Source organism: Ammospiza caudacuta, chromosome 6, assembly GCF_027887145.1.
Source record: "Ammospiza caudacuta isolate bAmmCau1 chromosome 6, bAmmCau1.pri, whole genome shotgun sequence".
NCBI classification, from domain to species: domain Eukaryota; kingdom Metazoa; phylum Chordata; class Aves; order Passeriformes; family Passerellidae; genus Ammospiza; species Ammospiza caudacuta.
In genome coordinates, this window is record NC_080598.1 from 65,584,668 (window position 1) to 65,608,906 (window position 24,239).

A 24,239-nucleotide genomic window follows, 5' to 3' on the forward strand; every position below is an offset into this window, starting at 1 on the left:
TTTCCCACACACCTTCTCTCGTAGGCTGCCAACAGTTTCCTTAATGTAAGGCAAATCCTTGGGGGGCACAAACTTCTCCAGGATTTTATCCAAGTCAGGATGAGCCATCATGCTGAAGAGCATCCTCCTCCCATAGTACCTGCAGGAGAGCACCAGGACATCCAGAACAGGGACTGGCTTTGTCATTCCAGGTGTGTTATTCCAAAATGGAAAGGTGCAGGGAGACTGTGTCCAGGGAAGGGAATGGAGCCCCAGGAGAGGCTGAGGGAGCTGGGAAGGGGCTGCAGAACCCCTGAGGGAGCTGGGAAGCATTTGTGGCTGCCTCTCCTCTGTGCCCAGCACAGCACATCCTGTGAGCCCCTCTCCTCCTCAGCCAGTGTGTGTGGGAGGTAACCAGGTGATTCCTGCCACAGGCACCACCCTGACAGTCCCACCAGTGCTGGGATAGCAGCTGCACTCAAAGGTTTGTTTGGAAGGGACCTTAAATCCCATCCCCTTCCACCTCTGCCAGGGGCAGGGACACCTCCCACTAGCCCAGGGTGCTCCAGGCCCATCCACCCTGACGGCTCCCCCAGTCTTTTCCCTCCTAACCCATCCAGCCCCTAGGGCAAAGCTCCAGAGGCAGCAGGGCTGTGTCCCCAGGGAGTGCTCACCCCATAGCTCCAGGGCTCAGTGACAGTTCCTGTCCCCAGCAGTGCTCACCCCATAGCTCCAGGGCTCAGTGACAGTTCCTGTCCCCAGCAGTGCTCACCCCATAGCTCCAGGGCTCAGTGACAGTTCCTGTCCCCAGCAGTGCTCACCCCACACCCCAGGGCCTCAGTGACAGTTCCTGTCCCCAGGAGTGCTCACCCCACACCCCAGGGCACAGTTCCCTGTCCCCAGGGAGTGCTCACCCCACACCCCAGGGCCTCAGTGGCAGTTCCTGTCCCCAGGGAGTGCTCACCCCACACCCCAGGGCACAGTTCCCTGTCCCCAGGCAGCACTCACCCCACACCCCAGGGCCTCAGTGACAGTTCCTGTCCCCAGCAGTGCTCACCCCACACCCCAGGGCACAGTTCCCTGTCCCCAGGAGTGCTCACCCCACACCCCAGGGCCTCAGTGGCAGTTCCTGTCCCCAGCAGTGCTCACCCCACACCCCAGGGCACAGTTCCCTGTCCCCAGCAGTGCTCACCCCACACCCCAGGGGCTCAGTGACAGTTCCTGTCCCCAGCAGTGCTCACCCCACACCCCAGGGCACAGTTCCCTGTCCCCAGGCAGCACTCACCCCACACCCCAGGGGCTCAGTGGCAGCTCCTGTCCCCAGGCAGCACTCACCCCACACCCCAGGGGCTCAGTGACAGTTCCTGTCCCCAGCAGTGCTCACCCCACACCCCAGGGGCTCAGTGGCAGCTCCTGTCCCCAGCAGTGCTCACCCCACACCCCAGGGCACAGTTCCCTGTCCCCAGCAGTGCTCACCCCACACCCCAGGGGCTCAGTGACAGTTCCTGTCCCCAGCAGTGCTCACCCCACACCCCAGGGCCTCAGTGGCAGTTCCTGTCCCCAGCAGTGCTCACCCCACACCCCAGGGGCTCAGTGGCAGCTCCTGTCCCCAGCAGTGCTCACCGTGTCTGCTGGGAGCTGTCCTGCACAAACCTGGCCATGGCGGGCAGCAGCCGCTCAGCCACGGGCCGGCCCGCGGCCAGCACGCGCTCGGGGCCCAGGCGCTGCACCATGTCCCCCACGTGCTGGGCCGTGCATCTCCTCACTGCCGAGTGCAGGTGGCTGGGGAGGGACGGAGGGAGACAGCCTGAGGGACGGCCCAGCCTGCGGGGCCGCTCCCAGCCACACCAACCCTGCAGCCGGGGATGGGCTGGAAGGGACCTCCGGGCCCATCCCCTGCCAGCCCTGCCATAGCCGGGGACACCTTCCAACAATCCCTGGGCTCGAGCAGGGGGGGTTGGAGTTTCAGTTCTAGCTTTCATTTAGATAATTTCATTTCACAAAGCATATGACTGTTCTCTCGACGAGCTCTATGACAAACCGGCCCCTGTGCTCTGAGACACACCTGGGCACTTGACTAAAACTGACTATAGCAAATTGACTTGATGTCACTTTAAAATTGACTAAAGCAGAGCTCAATCGACTCCTAAAGATCCTGCAGGAGTCTCCTGATCGCTGCTTTGCACAAAATAAACACCTGTGCTGATGCAAGGGAGAGAACAGCCAGAATCAGCTTTCAAACTCGTGCAGCAAATGATCCTTTTATCTAAATCCTGCTGCCCCAGCTGGTCCCACTTGTGCTCAGGAACAAAATCCTGCAAACTCTAACATCTCCAGTTTTATATTTGGATTAAAAATGCTACTTTGAGGACAACTTGTAACTCCTGCTGCACTTTCAAGGGGAAAACAAGAATTGAGAGGCCGAGAGACCTCACTCCATGAAGGAAACAAGCCCCTGGTCATGGAAACGGCTGGAGAACATTTGTGTGCACACAACACCCTAGAGTTAAACACAGTGCATACAGGTAAGAAACAGGATTTTAAAATTCCTGACGTAAAACCACTCTCAGCTCTATCCTGGAATCATGCTCTTGGATCAGGACTCTGCTCACAGAATCCCAGACTGGGTTGGGGAGGAACCTCAAAGCTCATCTTGTTCCAAGCCCTGCCATGGGCTGGGACACCTCCCACTGGAATTATTCTTGTTGGCAAAGTCAAACCCAACTCTGGAGCTGATGAAGAATCAGTATTTCTGTCTAGTCAGGCTGCCAGCACTAGAGCCATGATCACAGAGGGCTGGAAAGGAGCTGAGCAGAAACAGGTGCATTTAAGAGGTCCCATGAATTGTAAGTGACACCATAACTGAAGGATTGTGTTGTGGTGAATTTAAGCAACTCAGCCCAACTTAGAGAGAAGATCCCTTGTGGAATTACAGTTGTGTCAGACAATCCTTCTCACTTCCTACTGAGACACAGGTTTCCCCTCTGAAGGGTCATTCCATATTCCTGTCACAGCCTCTGGAGCTGCAGCTGCCTGTGCTCCAGGAGCTTTCCATGGCCAGAGCTTCCTAAAGCCAGGCCTAGAAAAGCTGCACCTTTAGGCCATGCCCTGATGTGTGATCCATTAAAAACATCCTGTACTCCATGAATTGGGAAAGTGTGAGCTGTGAACAGGTTAATCTGTGCCCAAAGGCAGTATTCAGCTCATTCTGATGCCTCAGATAGCAGAAAACCTGCACAAACTCACCAAGTGGAGGGGACAAATCCCTGCAGAAAAGCCCTGAGCAGGTGAGTTTGGATCTCAGGGAAGGTGGGGAGGTCTGGCAGAGATAGCCCTGCCCAGGAGGGCCAAGGGGCTCTGGGGCCAAGAAGGGAGAACCCAAACAGGGCACTGCCCCTTGGTGTGAATGAAGCCATGGGCAGTTCCTGCCTGCTGCTCCTGAATTCACACAATTATGGAATCAGCCTGCTTTGTGTTGGGAGGTCACAAATCCATGGAAAAGGACACCTTCCCTACCCCAGGCTGCTCCCAGCCCTGTCCAGCCTGGCTTTGGACTATTCCAGGGGTGGGACATCCACCCCAAATCAGTCTGAACCCAAATAATTCATAAAGAATGGAAATCCCAAGGCTGACTTCTGCCTTTCAGTTTACAGAGCAGGAAGTGCAGCAGAGCTGTCAGGAGACAGAATCCATGTATCCCCAGCAAGCAGCTGCCCAGGAAACAAAAGAGAACATTTGCAACTCTGAGGGTTGGAGCTGTGCAGGAAATCTGTGGAGAGATTTTGAATGGAGCACCTGAAAAGTGTCATGAAGGGAAATGGAGCCTGGAAATGTCAGCAAGGGCTGGCAGAGAGGAGAGGAAGCACCAGGGGGTGGCTCAGATGTGGTGAGCAGTGAATGAGGATGGAAAAGGAAAACAGACTGATCAGGGCCAGGGAAAGAAGGGAATTAACTCCACAAAAGAATGGCACTGAGAAGGAAATTAAAATGCAGACACAAAGGCTCAGCCTAGAGAGGAGGAATCAAGCAAGATAGATGCAGCTGGAGAAGTGGAAGTTATAAATCAGTTTTCTAAATAAAGAGAGGTGCTGAGAAGTGGCCAAGGCAGGAACTGACTGCAGAGCAAAGGAGGAAAAGAAAGAACATGATGTCAGCTTTACCAGGCAAAGCAAAACAGCAGCTCCCCAAGAATATACAGTAATAGCAAATAAAATCACTGAAGTGATGCAAAACAGCCAGAAAATACACTAAAATCAACAGCCAACCTCTTACACAATGCACAGAAAGGAACAGAGGGGCTTTAATTCAATTTATGCCAACAAACATTGCCCTGGGTAGAGGTTTAGCACAGCTGATTTACTGGTTTTCACATTTCTGTCTACTGCACTCTGATTTGATGGTAAAAAGCCTACATTTGATAAATTACTCTATTCACAATATTCTTTATAAAGTCTTTATAGGAATTACCTTTGCCCTCCATTTATAAGAGAACAAAGTGCACGTGCTGGAGTCACATTATTAACCATGGCCTTCAGTGCCTTGTCTACCTCTTCCCTTATAAAAGTGTTGGATTCCCCAGCTTTGTGCAAAAGGACTTTTACTGCATTATCTACTTCTTGATCCATGCTCTTTTTCAGGTGGGTGAACAAATCCCCTAAACAGACCACAGCAGCTCGAGAAACACCTGAGCGTAAATTCTTGACCTGCACACAGGAAAAACCCAAAAAACAATGAATAATGTTGATCAGAGAGACTTCAAAATAAATATTCATCTTTGCCCTTTGTCATTTTAAGTAACATTACAAGCAACTGAGAAACACATTTCTAACTTGATTCACAATGGGTGAGAGTTAAAATACACACTCATAAAAATGTTATAAAGTTAAAATCTACATTTTCTCAGCCTCTGAGTTTCAAATCATCCTTGAGACTGCTCAGTTGAGGAAAACTCACCAGAGGTGAGCATAAATCACTTCAGAGAGCTGTAAAATACATATATACACACAGAGGGCCAGTGGAATATTCTGATAGGAAAATTTAACCTCTTGAGCCACAGCCAGAGTTGTTTCATGGAGCTTTGCAGTCAGAATAGGGGCATGGTAGGCAGACAAGCACCTGACAAAGTTCAGACCTTCAATTTTCTTCTCCCTGTGTGAAAAAATAATATTTAATTTCCATTCATTTGAAAAGCCTCATTAAAATATTCAAGTGTGGAGTTCTAAGGAATCAAATAGCAAACAAAGTGGATGGCAAAATAAAGCAATGAGAAATAATCCCAGAATGGTCTGAGTTCAAAAGGACCTCAAACCCCACCCAGAGCCACCCCTGCCATGGCAGGGACACCTCCCACTGTCCCAGGGTGCCCCAGTGCCCAGCCTGGCCTTGGGCACTGCCAGGGATCCAGGGGCAGCCACAGCTGCTCTGGGCACCTGTGCCAGGGCCTGCCCGCCCTGCCAGGCAGGAAATAAAACAGGAAACTCTCCAAGCAAATCTGTATTTTCCTGTGGGACTGTTCCACACCCCAGCTCTGCTCCCAGCTGGCAGCAGTGGCAATTAAAGGATCTGTTTCCTTCCCCACACTGAAGGGAGTAGCTCTGTAAGCACATCCCAAGTCAGGAGGTGCTTTTATTCCACACAAAGCACCAAGGATGAGCTGCTAATTCCACACAGAGCACCTAAAGGAGCTTCTAATCCCAAACAGAGCACCAAGGCTGGGCTGGTAATTCCACAGAGAGCTCCAAGGCTGGGCTGTTGGTTTTACACAGAGCCCCAAGGCTGGGCTGCTGACTGCACACAGAGCCCCAGGAAGGTGTTGCTGGTGCCTCTCCAGCCCTTAGACTGACTCCCCAGGCCTCTGGAGCCCAGTTCCCAGCCCTAATTTACAATGATCCCTTCATCTCAAACTTGACTGAATCCCCCTGTTGGATTTAGTCCTTTTCTGACCCAGAGATGGGGTAACTGAGAGGTGGTTTAAAAACTCCTATTTTTATAAACTTTTATATTTACCCAGTATGTATTTGTTCACATACAAACACATACTATGCAAATCCTCTGTCGAACTATAAAATTCCCTACAAATCCGTTTCCCACCCTGTTTCTCTCCTCTCTCACTCAGTGCCCTGGCTGTCTCTGCCCTGTGCTGTGTACCACACCTGCCCAGCCCCGTGCCCTCCCTGCCCAGTCCCGTGCCAGCCGTGCCCAGTGCCATGCCCAGCCCCGTGCCAGCCGTGCCCAGCCCCATGTTCGCCCTGCCCAGCCCTGTGCCCACCCTGCCCAGCCCCGTGCCCAGCCCCATTCCCTCCCTGCCCAGTGCCATGCCCAGTCCCGTGCCAGCCGTGCCCAGTGCCATGCCCAGTCCCGTGCCAGCCGTGCCCAGCCCCATGTTCACCCTGCCCAGCCCCGTGCCCAGCCCCGTTCCCTCCCTGCCCAAACCCGTGCCCAGCCCCGTGCCAGCCGTGCCCAGCCCTGTGCCCACCCTGCCCAGCGCCGTGCCCAGCCCCGCACGCACCAGTCGTGGTCAGCCAGCAGTGCCAGCGCCTCTGCCAGGGCGGGCTCGGGCCGGGGGAAGGGCAGCAGCTCGGCCGGGTCCAGCACCTCGGGGCTCCGCGTCACCGGCGGCTCCCGGCAGCGACCCCGCCCCGGACACGGCTCCTCTGCGACAAGGACACCGTCAGGGACAAGGACACCGTCAGGGGACACAGCATCAGGGGCAGGGACACCGCCAGGGACAGGGACACCGCCAGGGACGGGGACACCGTTAGGGGACACAGCATCAGGGACAGGGACACCGTCAGGGACAGGGACACCGTCACGGGCAGGGACACCGTCAGGGGACACAGCATCGTGACAGGGACACCCCGTCAGGGACAGGGACACCCCGTCAGGGACAGGGACACCGTCAGGGGACACAGCATCAGGGACAGGGACACCGTCAGGGACAGGGACACCGTTAGGGGCAGGGACACCGTCACGGGCAGGGACACCGTCAGGGGACACAGCATCAGGGACAGGGACACCGTCAGGGGACACAGCATCGTGACAGGGACACCCCGTCAGGGACACAGGACACGCCGTCAGGGACAGGGGACACCCCGTTAGGGACACGGGACACCAGCAGTGACAGGGGACACGCCAAGGGACACAGCATCAGGGACAGGGGACACGCCATAAGTGGCTGTGCCAGCTGCAGGCAGGCACAGAACAACACTGATGCACAGAGTGCTGCTGCAGGAAACAGGGTTTGCCAAGGACGCCAGACCCAGAGTGGTTTGGGTTGGGAGGAGCTGAAATCCCACCCATGGGCAGGGACACCTCCCACTGATGCCTTCAGTTTCAGCTTTTGTGTTTTCCAGACTCTGCACTGCATTGGTTCACAACTCTGCACTCCACACACAGTGCCAGCAGCTCTCCTCACAGCTCAGCCCCACAGAACAATCCTTTCCCTCTCAGTCCCACAGAACAATCCTTTTCTCTCCTCAGCCCCACAGAACAATCCTTTCCTCTCCTCAGCCCCACAGAACAATCCTTTCCCTCTCCTCAGTCCCACAGAACAATCCTTTCCTCTCCTCAGCCCCACAGAACAATCCTTTCCTCTCCTCAGGCACACAGAACAATCCTTTCCCTCTCCTCAGGCACACAGAACAATCCTTTCCCTCTCCTCAGTCACTCTCAATCCTTTCCCTCTCCTCAGGCACTCTCAATCCTTTCCTCTCCTCAGCCCCACAGAACAATCCTTTCCTCTCCTCAGCCCCACAGAACAATCCTTTCCCTCTCCTCAGGCACACAGAACAATCCTTTCCCTCTCAGTCCCACAGAACAATCCTTTCCTCTCCTCAGCCCCACAGAACAATCCTTTCCTCTCCTCAGCCCCACAGAACAATCCTTTCCCTCTCCTCAGGCACACAGAACAATCCTTTCCCTCTCAGTCCCACAGAACAATCCTTTCCTCTCCTCAGCCCCACAGAACAATCCTTTCCTCTCCTCAGCCCCACAGAACAATCCTTTCCCTCTCCTCAGGCACACAGAACAATCCTTTCCCTCTCAGTCCCACAGAACAATCCTTTCCTCTCCTCAGTCCCACAGAACAATCCTTTCCTCTCCTCAGCCCCACAGAACAATCCTTTCCCTCTCCTCAGGCACTCTCAATCCTTTTCCTCTCCTCAGCCCCACAGAACAATCCTTTCCTCTCCTCAGTCACTCTCAATCCTTTTCCAGCCCCAGAAGCAAGGGCACTGCTGCAGCTCCGGCCCCAAAAGTGCAAGCAGGGGATGGAGGAGAGCAGCCTGGGAGGGTGGGACTGCATCACCTGAGCTGGGATTGGACACTGAACCCAACATGGAAATGGGCCAAAGCTGATCAAAGTGGGAGAGCTCCTCACCCTGGCTCCATCTGGAGTGCAGCCCTGCCTGGGCTCCTGCACTGCCCAAGGGGTGTCCTGTGAGGGAATTATTTCCTTTGAACAAATCCCTGCTTTATCCTTTAACTCTGCCCAGCCTCTGTTCTAGGCATCACCACCATGGCAGGCCAAGCCCTGGCCTTGGACACTCCCAGGGATCCAGGGACAGCCCCAATCATTCAGAGTTTCATTCATGTAAATTCAATTTTGCACACAACCTTCACTTTTAAGAGTCACCAACACAAAGGTAGTGGCTGTTTAGTGTAAAAACAGATGCACAGTGTGCTAATAACATCATAAAACTTGAGGAGACACCAGACAAACCCTGGCCACCTTTGAGCACCATCAGTAGGAGGTTCTACTCTTGCCATTTTCCTACTGGTTATTTTAAAGGCAATTCAGTGCCAAAATGTACCCAGAAGGGTTTTGGGGACAGGAGGAGTCAGTGTGCTGTCAATGCATGTATCATTTCAGATCCTGATCAAACTAAAAGCCTCTGATGTTTCATGAACTCCCTCACAGATGAAGAATGATCAATGGAACCCCCACTGAGGAATTAAATCCCCTCCAGCCCCACAGTACTGATCTTCCAGAGCACCTCAGGACTGTCCCCTGCACAAATAAATTGTATTTTGAAACTGTCCCACTCCACCTACCCAAATATTTTAAGAGTTTCCTGCCCCAGCTTACCAGAATCCAGCAAGGATGAACACTTGGACCTCTTCAAACTGGAGGTTCTTTTCAGGGAAGGGTTCAAGGCCACATTTTCTAAGGACAAAGATCCATTTCTTGGTGATGTCAGTAAATCCCCACAGAGACTAAACCCTAGGAAAGAAGGAAATGTCCAAAATACAATAAAACCAATCAGAAGCAAGTTAAAACTGAGTATTACCAGCCCTAATTTCCACTTCAGCAGCACTGAACAGGGAATATTCATTTAAGACAAACCCTCATCCTCACTTTCTGCTGTGAGTTTCTCTGGTTCACTCATACTCAGTCTAATCCTTTCCCAAGGGAATTCTTCCTTCCCTTCCAAGTCTTTGCCTTCCTGATGCTCTTTATGGTTGTGCTCTTTGTCTTCTTTCCTCCTCCTCCTCAGCTTCTCCTGAGCAGATTTTGACAAGGTCACTTTAATCTGCAAAAAAGAAATCAAGCATAAGTTACCCCAGAACTGAACCCCCAGTTCCTGATGCTGGCCAAGGTCAGCATGGAAAATCAGGATTTTCTCTGATCTGACCCTTCTCTCTCCTGTGTTTTTGACACTTTTTGTGCCTCAGGAACACTCAGCAAAAAAATTTAATCCAGCTAAATTTAAGTTCAGTTTTTTAAATTTAATCAATTTACTGATTTGAATCTGATCCTGCCAAGGGTTCATATGTTCAATAGAAATCAGAAAATTAAGACACTGTAAATCATTAAGTTTCAGTATTCTTCAAATGTTACTCTAAAGGCTTGCAGAAAAAGTTCCATTTCAAAGTTTTTTGACTTTCTATCACAGCTCACTCAGATAAATCTTGCTCCATTTACATTTGTAAATAGTTTTTAACAAACAGCACCACTCCTCAGAGACCAGATTACGGCCAAATATTCAGGAAGGCTTTTAAGAAAATCTGATTGGAGCTGGATTTGTTCATCCTGGGGAAAACCAGACTTGATCCCACCCTGCCAACCCCTCCTTCCACATCTGCTTGTGCTGTGGGAGTCAGGGAGGGCATTTCCAGCCCCACTCCTCCCTGCAGCCCCTCTCCAGGGATCTGAGCACGGTGGGAAGCTCCTGGCACACCCAGGTGGCACCAGAAGAGAACCAGGAGCAGCAGCCCCAAGGCTTTGGCTGTTCCAGTGAAACTCCTGCTGGCCCAGCACAGACTGTGAGTGAGCAGGGCTGGCTTCCCCCACACCCACCAGGCTGGGCAGTTCTTACCTCTCCTTCCTTCCCTGCATGGCAACAGGAACGGGAAGGGCTGTTCTGGAAGCTTCTCCCTGGGGCAGCCTCTGCTCCCTCCCTGGCACCCTGGGCATCCCCATTGGCCACACAGGGCACGGGCTGGCTGGCAGCTGGGCCAGGAGGGCTCCCAAAAACACCTGGAGGGCAGAACAGGGGTCACAGGCTGCTGGGGGATGGAAGGGACATCAAAGCATCTCACTCCAGACTGGAATGTCTATGCAGGAACTGTAACCCTTTCAGACATCATTCTTTGTGCTCCCATTGAACTGGGGATTGTGAAGGATCTACAACATTGCACAGATCTTTTTGTTCTTCTCCCACCCTACAAAGGCACATCTGCCCTCATTTCATAACTCAGAGAGACACAGGGGATGATTTTGGGTCTGCAGTACCTGTGCCAACCACAGCGACGTCTCCAGATGAGAAACCCAGATCATCCTTCGGTGCAAAACCAGGCACTGACTCTGCAGGGCCTGAAAGCACAAAGAGCACTCACTGTCCATCATGGTGGTTCTGCTCTGGGATGTGTTTCATCCTCCTAAAATATCACCCCACATCTGGATTGATCCCTTTGCTGAACCAGGGCATTGCCAGGTTACTGAAGCCAGCAGGATCTGTTGAACACCCAGATCAGGAATGTTCAAATCCCACTGAGAGGAGCCTGGAGCCAGGCTGGGAGAGCTGGGAATGTTCCCTGGAGAGGAGAAGGCTCCAGGGAGAGCTGGGAATGTTCCCTGGAGAGGAGAAGGCTCCAGGCAGAGCTCAGAGCCCCTGGCAGGGCCTGAAGGGGCTCCAGGAGAGCTGCAGAGGGACTGGGGACAAGGGATGGAGGGACAGCCTGTGGACACAGCTCCCTCAGCTCCTTTCCTCCATCCAGTAGAAGCAGAATTGATTAAACACAAATAATCCTGATAGTATAGGGATAAAATGTTTCTAAAATCAAGGGATATTCAGGGCAGTTGGCAAAAAAGGCTGGGCCTGGTTGTTCCTGGGAAAATGTTAGGCTTTACTGGATCATGTGAAATTGCACCTGGGTAATCATTTAATGACTATGATAAATGGTATGGTTGTTAAATGTGATGATTGTTTGGTAATTGGATGTAATTATTGTTTAATTGTAACAAGAATAATGAGAAATGATGTTTGGGGGTTTGATGGAAATTACAAAATCCATGCTTGGATGAAATCAATGTATATAATAGAACAATGTAAGTTTAATAATTAATATGTAGTTATAAACAATAAGAGTATAAAAACGTGTTCATCCTGAGCCCATGTCAGAGTCAGCTTTGGGTCTGCACCCCTGACACCCAGAGCTCTCCAATAAAAGCAAGAAAAGTACAGAATCACTCTGTGATTGTGTGTTCCTGAACACCAATAACCCCCCAGAGTTCAGGGACCTGCAGTGAAACCCTGGGAGGGTGAAGCACACCAGGAGCACCTCACCTCAATTCCCACAGGAATGAACTGCACTCCTCACCTGAGCCCCCTGAAATCCCAGTTTGGCCCAGAGCAGTGGAAATTCCCTTTGTTAGAGGGATGTGGGCTCAGTGCCCAGCCCAGGGGCACTGTGTCCCTCAGGTGGGCACTGACAGGAACATACCTGTGTTGGGGGGCTGCTCTGCCCCCTCTGGCTCTCTGGGCCTGGCTGGAGATGCTTCTGCAGGATGGGATTTGCTGCCAAGTGCCGGGAAAGTGTCTGACCTGTGCAGACAAACACATTTTATAGCTGCAATTCTGCACAATGGTCAAAGCCCAGCCATAAACAACAACAGATTTCAGTTTCTCCATGGCAAAACTATTCCCAGTATTCTCAAAATGTTAACCCTGAGCAGGAACAGAATTCAGTGCAATTATTTGATGAGCAGGTCCATTATGAAGAACACCCTAAAGAAAACCCTTGTGAGGAAACCTTACACCAGGACTACATTTAGCATTCACCCATAAGGAAAGGAATTCTTTGCCTTGGGGATTGAGGATGCTGCTTCCAATGAGGCATTTTAAAGGTTATTTTTACAAATGTGACTCAGCACTAATGCACATGGGGAAGGGATGTGAATATAAATTAGCTCTGGGCTGCACAACTGAAATCCTTCTGTTTGTGAATCACTGCAGGCTCCTTCTGCCTATTTGCTTTTTATGTTCCCATTTTGCTTTCTGTTGTGAATGCAGCTCAGTGTCAGTGACATGGGAGGTTCCCTGCTCATGTAGGGCTGGAATTAGGGGATTTTTCAAGTCCCTTCCAACCCAAACCACTCTGGGAGTCTATAAAAGATGCTTTCAGTACACACAAAAATATCTTCAGAGCAGAGCTACAAACAGCTTCATCATGGACTCTGAGAGCAGAGGAGGAGATTTTTGGACTGGAATATTTGCAAAATTCCTCAAAACTCCTTTAATTCCATTAAACAATAGTTTATACTGCTGGGTTATTCCCTTTACAATCAGAGCAGCATTTGTCACCACCCAATTTCTATTTAGAAGAGCTCTGGGAAGGCATTTTAAATTCACAATTATCTCTCAGGAATAAATGGAACCAGCTCTTGATCCACAATAAGAAACATCTGCATTGTTTTCCTCTTCTCAACAAAGCCAATTCAATTTCCAGCCTGTAATAACCCAACCTCACCCTTCCTCTTGTCCTTCTCACTCCCCTGTTCAGCACTGGCCATGTCCCTGCAGTGCCAGGGAATGTCTTTAATCCAATATTTACTGCCCCTGGCACTGCCCCCTGCCCTGGCCTAATGCAGCTTCACGTTGGAAGCCAGAAAAAAATAGAATAATGTCATTAAGAGAGGAACATAATTCATATAGAAAAATCAGAGGGGAACATAATCCACACAGAAAAACCAGGCTATTAAGCAAGGCAGCGCTATATAGAACATGTAGCAGTTAATATCATGATTTCACCAAGGCTGTGTGGGGTTCCCAGGCTGAGGTGACACCAAGTGACACTCACATCACTCTCCTCCTGGGGGCCAGCGTGGCCGCGGGGGAGCCCAGGGACTCCTGGCTGGAAATTCCACTCTCGCCGGTGGAGGTGGTGCCGGGGGAGGAGCCCAGCGAGGGGCAGTCCCCGGGAAATTCCAGTTTCACCGCCGAGTCGGGGCTCTCCAGCTCGGCCAGGCTGCTGCTCAGCTTGGCTCTCTTCCTGGCCGCGCTGCTCCGCAGGGAGCGCAGGGAATTCTGCATCTGCACGGGGGAATCACAGGGGAAATCACTGCACAGGGAAAAGGGTTTTCAGCTAAATGAAAATGATCCCAGGGAATTCTGCATCTGCACGGGGGAATCACAGGGGAAATCACTGCACAGGGAAAAGGGTTTTCAGCTAAATGAAAATGATCCCAGGGAATTCTGCATCTGCACGGGGGAATCACAGGGGAAATCACTGCACAGGGAAAAGGGTTTTCAGCTAAATGAAAATGATCCCAGGGAATTCTGCATCTGCACGGGGGAATCACAGGGACACTCACTGCACAGGGAAAAGGGTTTTCAGCTAAATGAAAATGATCCCAGGGAATTCTGCATCTGCACGGGGGGAATCACAGGGACACTCACTGCACAGGGATAAATCACAGGGGACACTCACTGCACAGGGGGAAATCACAGGGGACACTCACTGCACAGGGGGAAATCACAGGGACACTCACTGCACAGGGATAAAGGGTTTTCAGCTAAATAAAAATGATCCCAGGGAATTCTGCATCTGCACGGGGGAATCACAGGGGAAATCACTGCACAGGGAAAAGGGTTTTCAGCTAAATGAAAATGATCCCAGGGAATTCTGCATCTGCACAGGGGGAATCACAGGGGACACTCACTGCACAGGGATAAATCACAGGGGACACTCACTGCACAGGGATAAATCACAGGGGACACTCACTGCACAGGGATAAATCACAGGGGACACTCACTGCACAGGGATAAATCACAGGGGACACTCACTGCACAGGGGGAAATCACAGGGACACTCACTGCACAGGGATAAATCACAGGGACACTCACTGCACAGGGATAAATCACAGGGGACACTCACTGCACAGGGGGAAATCACAGGGACACTCACTGCACAGGGATAAAGGGTTTTCAGCTAAATGAAAATGATCCCAGGGAATTCTGCATCTGCACAGGGGGAAATCACAGGGGACACTCACTGCACAGGGATAAAGGGTTTTCAGCTAAATAAAAATGACCTCAATTAATTCTGCATCTGCACAGGGGGAATCACAGGGACACTCACTGCACAGGGATAAAGGGTTTTCAGCTAAATAAAAATGATCCCAGGGAATTCTGCATCTGCACAGGGGGAATCACAGGGACACTCACTGCACAGGGAAAAGGGTTTTCAGCTAAATGAAAATGATCCCAGGGAATTCTGCATCTGCACGGGGGGAAATCACAGGGACACTCACTGCACAGGGATAAAGGGTTTTCAGCTAAATAAAAATGACTGCAGGGAATTCTGCATCTGCACAGGGGGAAAAATCACAGGGGGTACTCAGTGCAGAGGGAAAAGGTTTTTTTCAGCTGTATAAAGTATTTTTCTGAGGGTTCAGCCCAGTCCATGGGGTGCTCAAGGCCCTGCTGCGCAGTGTGATCAGCATACACACTTTTTGGGGGGATTTTAATGGGTTTTTAGGGGATTACAATGATCCCTCTCCTGGGTTCACACAGCATCACTGGGATGGAAGAGACCTACAAGATCCTTCAGACCAACCCAATCCTAACACCTCAACTGAACCCTGGCACCCAGTGCCACATCCAAGCTGCTTTTAAATACATCCAGAGATGGTTTAGAACCACCTCCCTGGGCAGCCATTCCAGAACTTTATCACTTTTTCCATAAGGAACTTCTTGCTAAAATCCAACCTCTATTTCCCTGGGTGAAGCTGAAGGCTGTGCCCTCTGGTTCTGGCAGTGCTGCCTGTTTTATTTCCCAAAAACAATTATCCTGTGAGCAAACAGCCTCACAGCAGTGCTGCACCCCAGCTCCCCTCTCCAGAGCACAGGGACAGATTCCTGCTGGAACACAGCAACTGCTCTGTGCTCTTCAGTGGGATAAAGGAGGGGTTTGAGGGCTGCCAGCACACAGTGGGAGCTCAGGCTTCTCCCAGCAAATCTGCATATCCTAAAAACAGAACCATGGAACAGCTTGGAAAGGACCTTAAGGATCATCCCATTCACCCCTGCCACGGCAGGCACACCTCCCACTGTCCCAGGCTGCTCCAGCCTGGCCTTGGGCACTGCCAGGGATCCAGGGGCAGCCACAGCTGCTCTGGGAACTCATCCCAGACCCTCCCAGGCAGGAATTCCTTCCCAATCTCCCATCTAAACCTCCTCTAAATCATGCAATCAGTGCCCAGCAAGCAGAGATCCTACTGAAACAAGCAGGAAAATCTGTAATTATTGGAGTTTAATGCTGCAGCACTCTCCCCTCTGTTTGCTGACTATTTTTCACGTTAGAAATTCCCCCTCTGTTTAACACCTCGGGGTCCTTTCAGTGGGAAGCAGAGGATGGAAGGTACAGACAGAAAAGGAAGGCACAGACAGAAAAGCCAGCAAGTCACAGAACCCCAGAGTGGTTTGGGATGGAAGGAACCTTGAAGCTCACCTTGTCCCACAGGTGGTGACACCCTCCACCACCCCAGGCCGCTGCAGGGATGTGGAGCACAGCTAAAAACCCATTTATCCCATTTCACCCACCTCCTCCTGGTCCACCTGCTCAGGCTGCAGGTGCAGCTCTGCCAGCCCTGCTGCCAGCTCCGTGCCCTCCCTGCTGCCAGGGCGCTCCCGTGGGATGGGGGGCATGGGCCGGGCACCCCTCAGTGCCTGCCCTCTGCCCAGGGCGCTCCTCAGCTGCAGGGGGGGCTTCTCCAGCTGCAGGGAATGCTTCTCCAGCTGCAGGGGGGGCTTCTCCAGCTGCAGGGGGGGCTTCTCCAGCTGCAGGCAATGCTTCTCCAGCTGCAGGCAATGCTTCTCCAGCTGCAGGCAATGCTTCTCCAGCTGGCTGTCCCCTGGAATACAGAGGAACTGTCAGGGATGGCGCCAGGACAAACCTCACCTCTCACTGCTGTGTCTATAAAACTCCTCCTGCCATGGAATGAGTGTTAAATGCACACTCGTGCAGGCTCAGGTATCAGTTTATTCCGCTTTTAGTGTCTCCTTCCTTCAGGAAAATAGAAATGAGTGTTCCATGCATGTGCACACCAAGGGACACACAAGGATCACCAAAGTCCATGCACGTGCCCTGAGTCCCTTTAACATAATTCACATAGAAAAATCAGGCTATTAAGCAAGGCAATCCTATATAAAACACATAGCAGCATTTCCCTTTAAAAAGTAAATAACTTTCTTCATTAAGAGAAAAACACTCATCCCCAAACTTCCATGGAAGGTGCTGTAACAACAAAAGGTTCTTTTTCCAAAGAACCAGAAGAAAATCAAAATGCATATGGAAAACTGCATATGGTAAGTGAAAAAATGCATATGGTAAGTGATAAATACAATAACAAATAATAAATACAATAGTAAAGTAAGTGATAAATACATCTACAAGGCAGAGTCCCATTCCAGGGGCAGGAAATCCCCAAAGCATTCAGTTGGAAGTTTTCTACATATGCACAAAAATATGGGTCTCAGTGAAGATGAAATTTCAAACAGATTTCTTTAATCAGTGCAAAATTTTGTGTGGGAATTGTTTGTTTCAGAAACCTCTTGAGTGATTAGGAAGCAGTTTAAGCTAAACAGAGAATAAAGACATTTTACCCAGGGGGTTGGAACTGGATGAGTTTTAAGGTCTCTTCCAACCCATACCATTCTGGGATTCCATGACTCAACTGAAGAGACAAAAAGGCAAAAAGCACTGAGTAACCCTTTTGTTGCACATGGATTAATCAGGGTTTGAACAGTCCCAGGTATTTATGTGCTGACTTTCCCTAAAGTGCTCCATTTTGGGTTTATTTGAGTTGGAAGACAGACCCTGCCCTGAGACACTACAAAAAGCAGAGCTGTAGATATTTGGCTTTATGACAAATCCAAAGGCTCCACTTTTGAAGAGAAGCCTGCAGGGATGTGAGCAGTGAAGCCATCAGTAAATAAGTAAATAAATCAATAAATCCCTCCCATTCCTAACTGCCCCTGAGGCACTGCCCAATTCCCTCTCACTGCCACTGTGGATTTCCTGACCACTGAAAATCCCTCAAAATACAAGCCCTAAACCCCTTTTTATCACATTGAGACCATTCCCACCTGTGCTGTCTCCTGGCTTTTGGCTGAGCAGCTGCTTCTGGCCACCAGGCTTGGGCAGCCCCTGGAAGCTTTTGAGAGGCCAGGAGCTGGAGAGGCTCCTGGGGTCCTCCTGGCACCTCCCTGCCAGGGCAGCAGGAGCAGAGAGGTGCTTGGGGCTGTTCCTGGGTGATGCCAGGGGGAAGGAGGGCAGGATGAAGGTGCCCTGGCTGGCACTGGGACCCTGGAAGGACACGGTGGGCTCTGCCTGAATGCAAAAACTTCTCTGGGTCTTGCTGGCAAAACTGAGGCTGGAACAAACTGAACAAAGGAAAAGAGAACAGTGCTTGTGGAAATTGGGTCTTGTAGTAAGAATTTATCATGAAATAATACACCATAAGAATGATTTCCAGTGAAATAATGCACCATAAAATGATTTCCAATGAAATCATCTATCATAAGAACAATTTCCAATTAAATAATGCACCACTAGGCAGCCAGAGCCTGAAGGTTTTGCCCAAACAAGCAGACAAACCAACCAACTTCATTCTGCAAATTGCATTCCCCTCCAAAGGTGAGTTTAAGCCTTAAAATGATTTCTCAGGCAGGTTTTGTAGAACTGTATTTACAAAGCAGAGTGATGCAAGCAGATCAAACACTGCTGTGACCCTCCCTTTTCCCTAACACCCTGACACAGTCAGAGATCAAAGGGGGGCTGTGAATTAACAACCACTCATTAACTCACACAGGAAGGAGGAGCCATTGGGACAGGGCCTGAACAAGCTTCCAGTAGCATTTCCCATTTCTTGGGGAAGCACAGGGACAAAGGGACAACTCCAAAATGACATGCCTGGCAGAAGCCACCTACCTTTGTCCTGCTGACAGTTATTGAGCCCCAGAAACTGCAAACCAGAGCCCACACTGCCACTCCTCGCACGGCAGTATCCAAGTGTCCCACACTTCCCTGAAACCTGGGGCTGATGAGAGCCCAGAGCACCTTCCAAGAGAGAACACAAAAACCAAATCAGTGTTCACACATGCTGTCCAACTGAGAATATCCAATAATATTTCACAGGCTCTGAATGTGCAGACTCTGTGTAGCTCGGAGTGGGAAACTCGTACTCCAAGCACTTCATTCCAGAGTCTCTAAGCAACCTCCAAAGGCAGCTCAGAGGGAAAAGGGAAAAGGGAAAAGGACTGGCTGCTCTTCCAGGGCTCTGCTCCAGCTGGGAGCTGCAGGGGGGCAAAGGAACCCCTGAACAATGCCCTCTTTGAGTGTGTGACAAAGAAGGGCAGCAAACACCTCAAAACCCAAGGCAGCAAACTTGGCAAGGGCGGCACTCCCCAGAGGGGACAAGGACAGGGCCCAGGGCCATGGGGACACAATCCCTCAGGTCTGGTCTTGCCCAGGCTTTCCAGATCCTTCTGGCCACTGAAATGTGCAAGGCAACAAGAGGCCAGGCCCTTGGAATCACTCAGAGAGAAGCAAGTCCTGGCTGCACAGGCCCCATGTCCTCTGTGATCTCAGTGATGCTGTCTAGGTCATGCAGCAATCTCTAGGAATCAGAGGCCTCCTTGTGAATGACAAAAACTGGGCAATTCTAGGGAGTCTTTGTAGGTTTAATGCGGCCTTCTTGTAGTTGTTCACTTACTAATTTTTGTAGTTGTTCACTTACTAATTTTTGTAATTGTTCACTTTCTAATTTTTGTAATTGCTCACTTTCTAATTTTTGTAATTGCTCACTTACAATTTTTTGAGAGCATTCAAATTTTTCTGTTCAAGAGGCCATTGACTATCTAAATGGGTTTTCTAAGATAACTTCAGAGTGGCAGGAGTTGTAGTTTCCACCAAAAATCCACCTCTACCTTCCCTCCCCACTGGGACAACACATCTCTCCCCATACTGTGATGGGTTTTTTCTCTACAAATTCATTTCCCACATGAAATCTGTCCTGCCTTGGCAGCTGCAGCCCATCCCTGTGCCCCCACTCACCAGCAGCAAGGGCAGGGTGCTCAGGGACCAGCTCCACACTGGGCTGGAGGGAAGTCCTGCAGGTTCTGCTCCTGCTGAAGAGCAGCTCAGCACTGCCTGGGATCCCCTGGGAGGGCTGGGCCTTCGGGGGCTGCAGGAGATCACTGGCTGCAGCCAACTGCGGGGAAAGCAAAATAAACTGTGTGGGAAGTGAAAGCACAGCCCTGCTCTGGGCAAACAGCACAGCTACAAACATTCCCACACAAGCTTCACTTTCCCACCTACCCAATATCTGAGTATTTTAAGCATTAGAAAGAGTTTTAGCTGGTTTGCAGGTCTTACTAAAATACAGGTTAAAACTACTCACACTGAAAGGGGAATAAAAACCCAACTGGTAGAGAACTGAACTATTTTAAAAATTAAACACTGACCATTTGAACTATGTGCTTTAGATGGGGAAGTGTTTAAATAGACAAGAGAACCCCAAAATCCCAGAACTGAACATGGATCCCATCCCATGGATCCCATCCCACACACTCCAGATTCTTGCCAAACATACACTCCAGTCTAAAACTGTGCCTGCCAACACCAGCAGCTGTTACTGAGGATGGGCTATAGGTAGGGGGAAAATCTCAATAACACCAATATTTAACAAAGAAAAGGTCATGCTTTAAATAAATTTTTGATTTAATCAGTAAAATCAGTGATTTAGGTCATTCCCAGGCCGCTCTTCCTTCTGAGAGATACAGGAGGACAAGAAGCAGGAAAATGCTGAAGTGGTTTATTCCAGGTTATTTGGGATAAAAGATGTGAGACCTTGGCATTCCCACTCCTGCAATCACCAAACACTATTCCATCCACAGATCCTTCAGCCCATAGTGAAATATTCCTTGTGCAAACCACCTCAGCCTGGTTTCAGCTGGGAGAGGGGGAATTTCCTGCTCAGGAGCTGGTACAGGACAAACTTCCATCCCATTCTCCCATACAGATAAAGCAACATATGCAGAAGGAGTAAATTCCAACACTGCCATGACTACACAGCTTTGCTCAGCTGCTCCCAGCCCAGCTCCAGGAGAGAAAACTCTGCTTCTTTGTACCCAAATTATAATTACAGCATTGCAAATTCACTGAACAGCCTTGGAGGCGGGAAATACAGCAATCCCAAAGCTGACAGATGTTTCCCTGGGATAACAGATCCTAGAAAAGGGATTCCTCTAAAGGGTTCAGATTGCTTTAAATTCCACACATGCTGGAAAACACCTGAATCCATCCACCACAGGAATTGGTAACTTGCTTATCAAAGCACAGCCCTTAAGAGTGACCCATGATGGAATCCTGGAATGGTTTGGGTGGAAAGGGACCTTAAATCCCATCCCATCCCATGGATCCCATCCCATTCCATCCCATAGATCTCATCCCATCACATCCCATCCCATAGATCCCATCCCATGCCATGGATCCCATGGACCCCATCCCATCCTATGCCATGGATTCTATCCCATGGATCCCATCCCATCCCATCTCATGGATCCCATCTCATCCCATGGATCCCATCTCATCCCATGGATCCCATCCCATGGATCCCATCCCATCCCATCCCATCCCATCCCATCCCATCCCATAGATCCCATCCCATGGATTCTATCCCATGGATCCCATCCCATCCCATCCCATCCCATGGATTCTATCCCATGGATCCCATCGATCCCATCCCATGCCATGGATCCCATGGACCCCATCCCATCCCATCCCATGGATTCTATCCCATGGATCCCATCCCATGGATCCCATCGATCCCATCCCATGCCATGGATCCCATGGACCCCATCCCATCCCATCCCATCCCATGGATTCTATCCCATGGATCCCATCCCATCCCATCCCATGGATCCCATCCCATCCCATGGATCCCATCCCACACCTTCCACTGCCCCAGGCTGCTCCAAGCCCAGTGTCCAAGCTGGGATCACAGCAAACATTCCCTCCCTGCATCCCCTCCCTGTGGAGCTGTGCCACTGGGGACACCAAAGGTGCCCCTAATCCAACACCAGCAGCATCACAACGTTCTCCCACAAAGAGACCAACACCACACAAAGACAGAACAACGCCTCCCCAAAATCCTCCCCCAGCTCCAGAAACAGCAGGGCTCAGATCCCAGAGGGACACCCAAGGAAGGGACACCTGCATCCCACACATTGCTCACCCTCTGTGTCCCTCTGACCCTTAGAAATGTTTTTCCACAAATAGGATTTCCCAGGTCATTTGATCACCCCACAAAGCCCAGCTATCAATTTCTCCAGTTATCAGATCAATATGGAAATGAGAAAATTTCCACACAGAGTGAGGGGGATCCCACAGTTCACATGAACTTTGTGGAAGGCCTTACATGTCCAATGAAATGTTCAAATGCTCCTGTTTCCCCCAAAAGGACCCTCTGGGCACCCACGGTACCTTCAGCAGCAGGGAAGGGCCTGCAGGGTCTGTGTGTGCCAGGGGAAACTCTCACCTGCAATATTCCTTATTCCCACCTGCCCCTGAACCCCTGAGCAGCTCCAGGGATGGGGAGCCCACAGCTCTGCAGAGGCTGCCACACAAACCCAGGAGTCCATGTCCCTTATCTGCCTTTTATTTTCAGTACACATTAACTTACACATGTTTTACTCACACCTTATCTGATAAGGAAAGTCTAGACACAGCCTTGGACAACCACCTGTAACATGACCCTAAAAACACTGGCAGGGAAACAGCTTTAAACATTAAGCTACTTCTATGCATCCCTTCAGCCACAGAATGACTCCAAAAGTTAATTTTTAAGCAAATTCATTTCAAAGGAATGTCTGAATTAATAATTAATATTTGACATGTCCAGAAAGCAGCTGACTGCCTGAGATTTATGCATGATAAATGCATTTTCCTTACTGAGGGAGCTAAGGGCAGATGCAGATTCCTGGATGGCCCAGGGACAGGAGCTGGACACACAGCTCCTGGAATGTCCTCGGCCCAGGGAACACAGCCAGGTTTGCATTCCCAGACTGAAAACACAATCCACCTTCCTGCAGCCAAGACAGATCCATGGAATGTCCTGAGCTGGAGGGACCCCCAAGATCATCATCCCAACCCCCTGTCCCTGCCCAGACCCCCAGCAACCCCAGCCTGGGCATCCCTGGCAGCGCTGCCCAAACCCCCCTGGAGCTCTGGCAGCCTCGGGCTGTGCCCATTCCCTGGGCAGCCTGGGCAGTGCCAGCACCCTCTGGAGAAGAAGCTTTTCCTAATATCCAACCTAAACCTCCCCTGGCCCAGCCCCAGCTGCCCCCTCGGGTCACCAGCACCACTGGACAGTGTCCCTGCCCCAGAGAGCTTCAGTCAGATGTGATGGCACAAAGGATCAGGATGTGAAGAAGGAGCAGCAAAGGCATCAACTACAGCAATTAGGTAATTACTCCACTATTAAAGCACCCTGCTGTTTTAAGTTTCCTTTACAGGAACTGGGGTCTGGCCAGCAGGACTCCAATTCATCCTGTGCCCAGTCAGGTTCCCAGAGGGCAGGGATGGGTGGGAGATTGGGAACTGGGAATTCCTGGCTGGGCTGGGATTGCCAGAGCAGCTGTGGCTGCCCCTGGATCCCTGGCAGTGCCCAAGGCCAGGCTGGGCACTGGGGCACCCTGGGACAGTGGGAGGTGTCCCTGCCATGGCAGGGGTGGCACTGGGTGGGATTTAAGGTCCTTTTAACCAAACCATTCAAGGAATTGGTGATTTTCCCCACCTCCAAAGGCACTTTACACACCAACCACACAGAGCCCACAAGCTCCTGGCTTTCTCTCCCTCTGCAGGGCTGGAAACTCCTCCCACGTTAGAGATAAACACAACCACATGTACAAAGGGCTCATTCCTCTCAGAAAAGGACCATTCCCAGAGCCCCTCCCTGACTGCCTTGCAGAGGGGCTGTCCAGGCAGGGAATGTTCCTCCTTTCCAAGCCCCAGCCAGGTGTTGTTGCCTGGATTAACTTGCTTTTTGCTCACAGCTGCAGAAAACCAGCAGGGCCTGGCCCAACCTCCCAGGAGAATACTGGCACTGTTTTTTGTTGCTTTTTTTACAAGCTGTATTAGTTAATACTGAAAAACTGTCCAGAAAGGAAACCCTTCTTGCTGCAGAGGTGTTTCCTACACATCTTGTTGTCCCAACCCCTTGCAGCTATCCCAAGGGAACTGATTCAGCAGCTCAGGAAGGCACAGATGCCTTTAGGAGCCTCAGGAGAGGTAACACAGGCACCAAGGGAAGAGAGGAGCATTCAAGTCTAGGCATGAACCTCAAGGTCTGACAGCACAGAAACACGACCTGGGTTTATTTGGTTAAGGGCCTGCCCCACAGCCAGGCTGCAGAGGAGCACCCACTGTCCATGACCTCATCCAGCCCAGTAACAAGTTACCAAGCAACTGGGAACGAAAATCTGAGTGCGTAAATGTGGCACTGAGCAATCTGCTCTGCACAGCCTCTCATTGCCTCAGGAGCTCTGTTTGCTTCAGCTCCCCCACAGGACATTGAGTTCTGATCAATCAAACGTGTCCACTTAAAAAAAAACCCCAAAACACAACGGAAAAAACACCCCCATGTGTGAGATCCAAAACACAGAACCACTGGCAAAGGAGAAAGAACCTGGACAATTTTCCAGAGGTTCCTCCCCTTTCCAGCTGCCGACGTGGTCAGCAGGTGATTACACCAAACC

General features: G+C 50.7%; 1 protein-coding gene across 1 annotated transcript in view; it reads right to left on the reverse strand.

Moving 5' to 3' along the window:
* The window catches only part of TOGARAM1 (TOG array regulator of axonemal microtubules 1), a 35,368-nt gene that overhangs the window by 9,158 nt on the left and 1,971 nt on the right, over positions 1-24,239 (reverse strand). The window contains exons 2-16 of the mRNA XM_058807229.1: positions 19,537-19,657; positions 18,412-18,540; positions 17,551-17,864; positions 16,023-16,232; positions 13,279-13,511; positions 11,923-12,023; positions 10,712-10,792; positions 10,296-10,456; positions 9,335-9,509; positions 9,065-9,199; positions 6,488-6,632; positions 5,022-5,127; positions 4,447-4,682; positions 1,603-1,761; positions 13-139 (exon numbers count right to left, since the gene is read on the reverse strand). Coding sequence (XP_058663212.1) covers positions 13-139; positions 1,603-1,761; positions 4,447-4,682; positions 5,022-5,127; positions 6,488-6,632; positions 9,065-9,199; positions 9,335-9,509; positions 10,296-10,456; positions 10,712-10,792; positions 11,923-12,023; positions 13,279-13,511; positions 16,023-16,232; positions 17,551-17,864; positions 18,412-18,540; positions 19,537-19,657 — 2,433 coding nt within the window. The remainder of the gene's footprint in view (positions 1-12; positions 140-1,602; positions 1,762-4,446; positions 4,683-5,021; positions 5,128-6,487; positions 6,633-9,064; positions 9,200-9,334; positions 9,510-10,295; positions 10,457-10,711; positions 10,793-11,922; positions 12,024-13,278; positions 13,512-16,022; positions 16,233-17,550; positions 17,865-18,411; positions 18,541-19,536; positions 19,658-24,239) is intronic.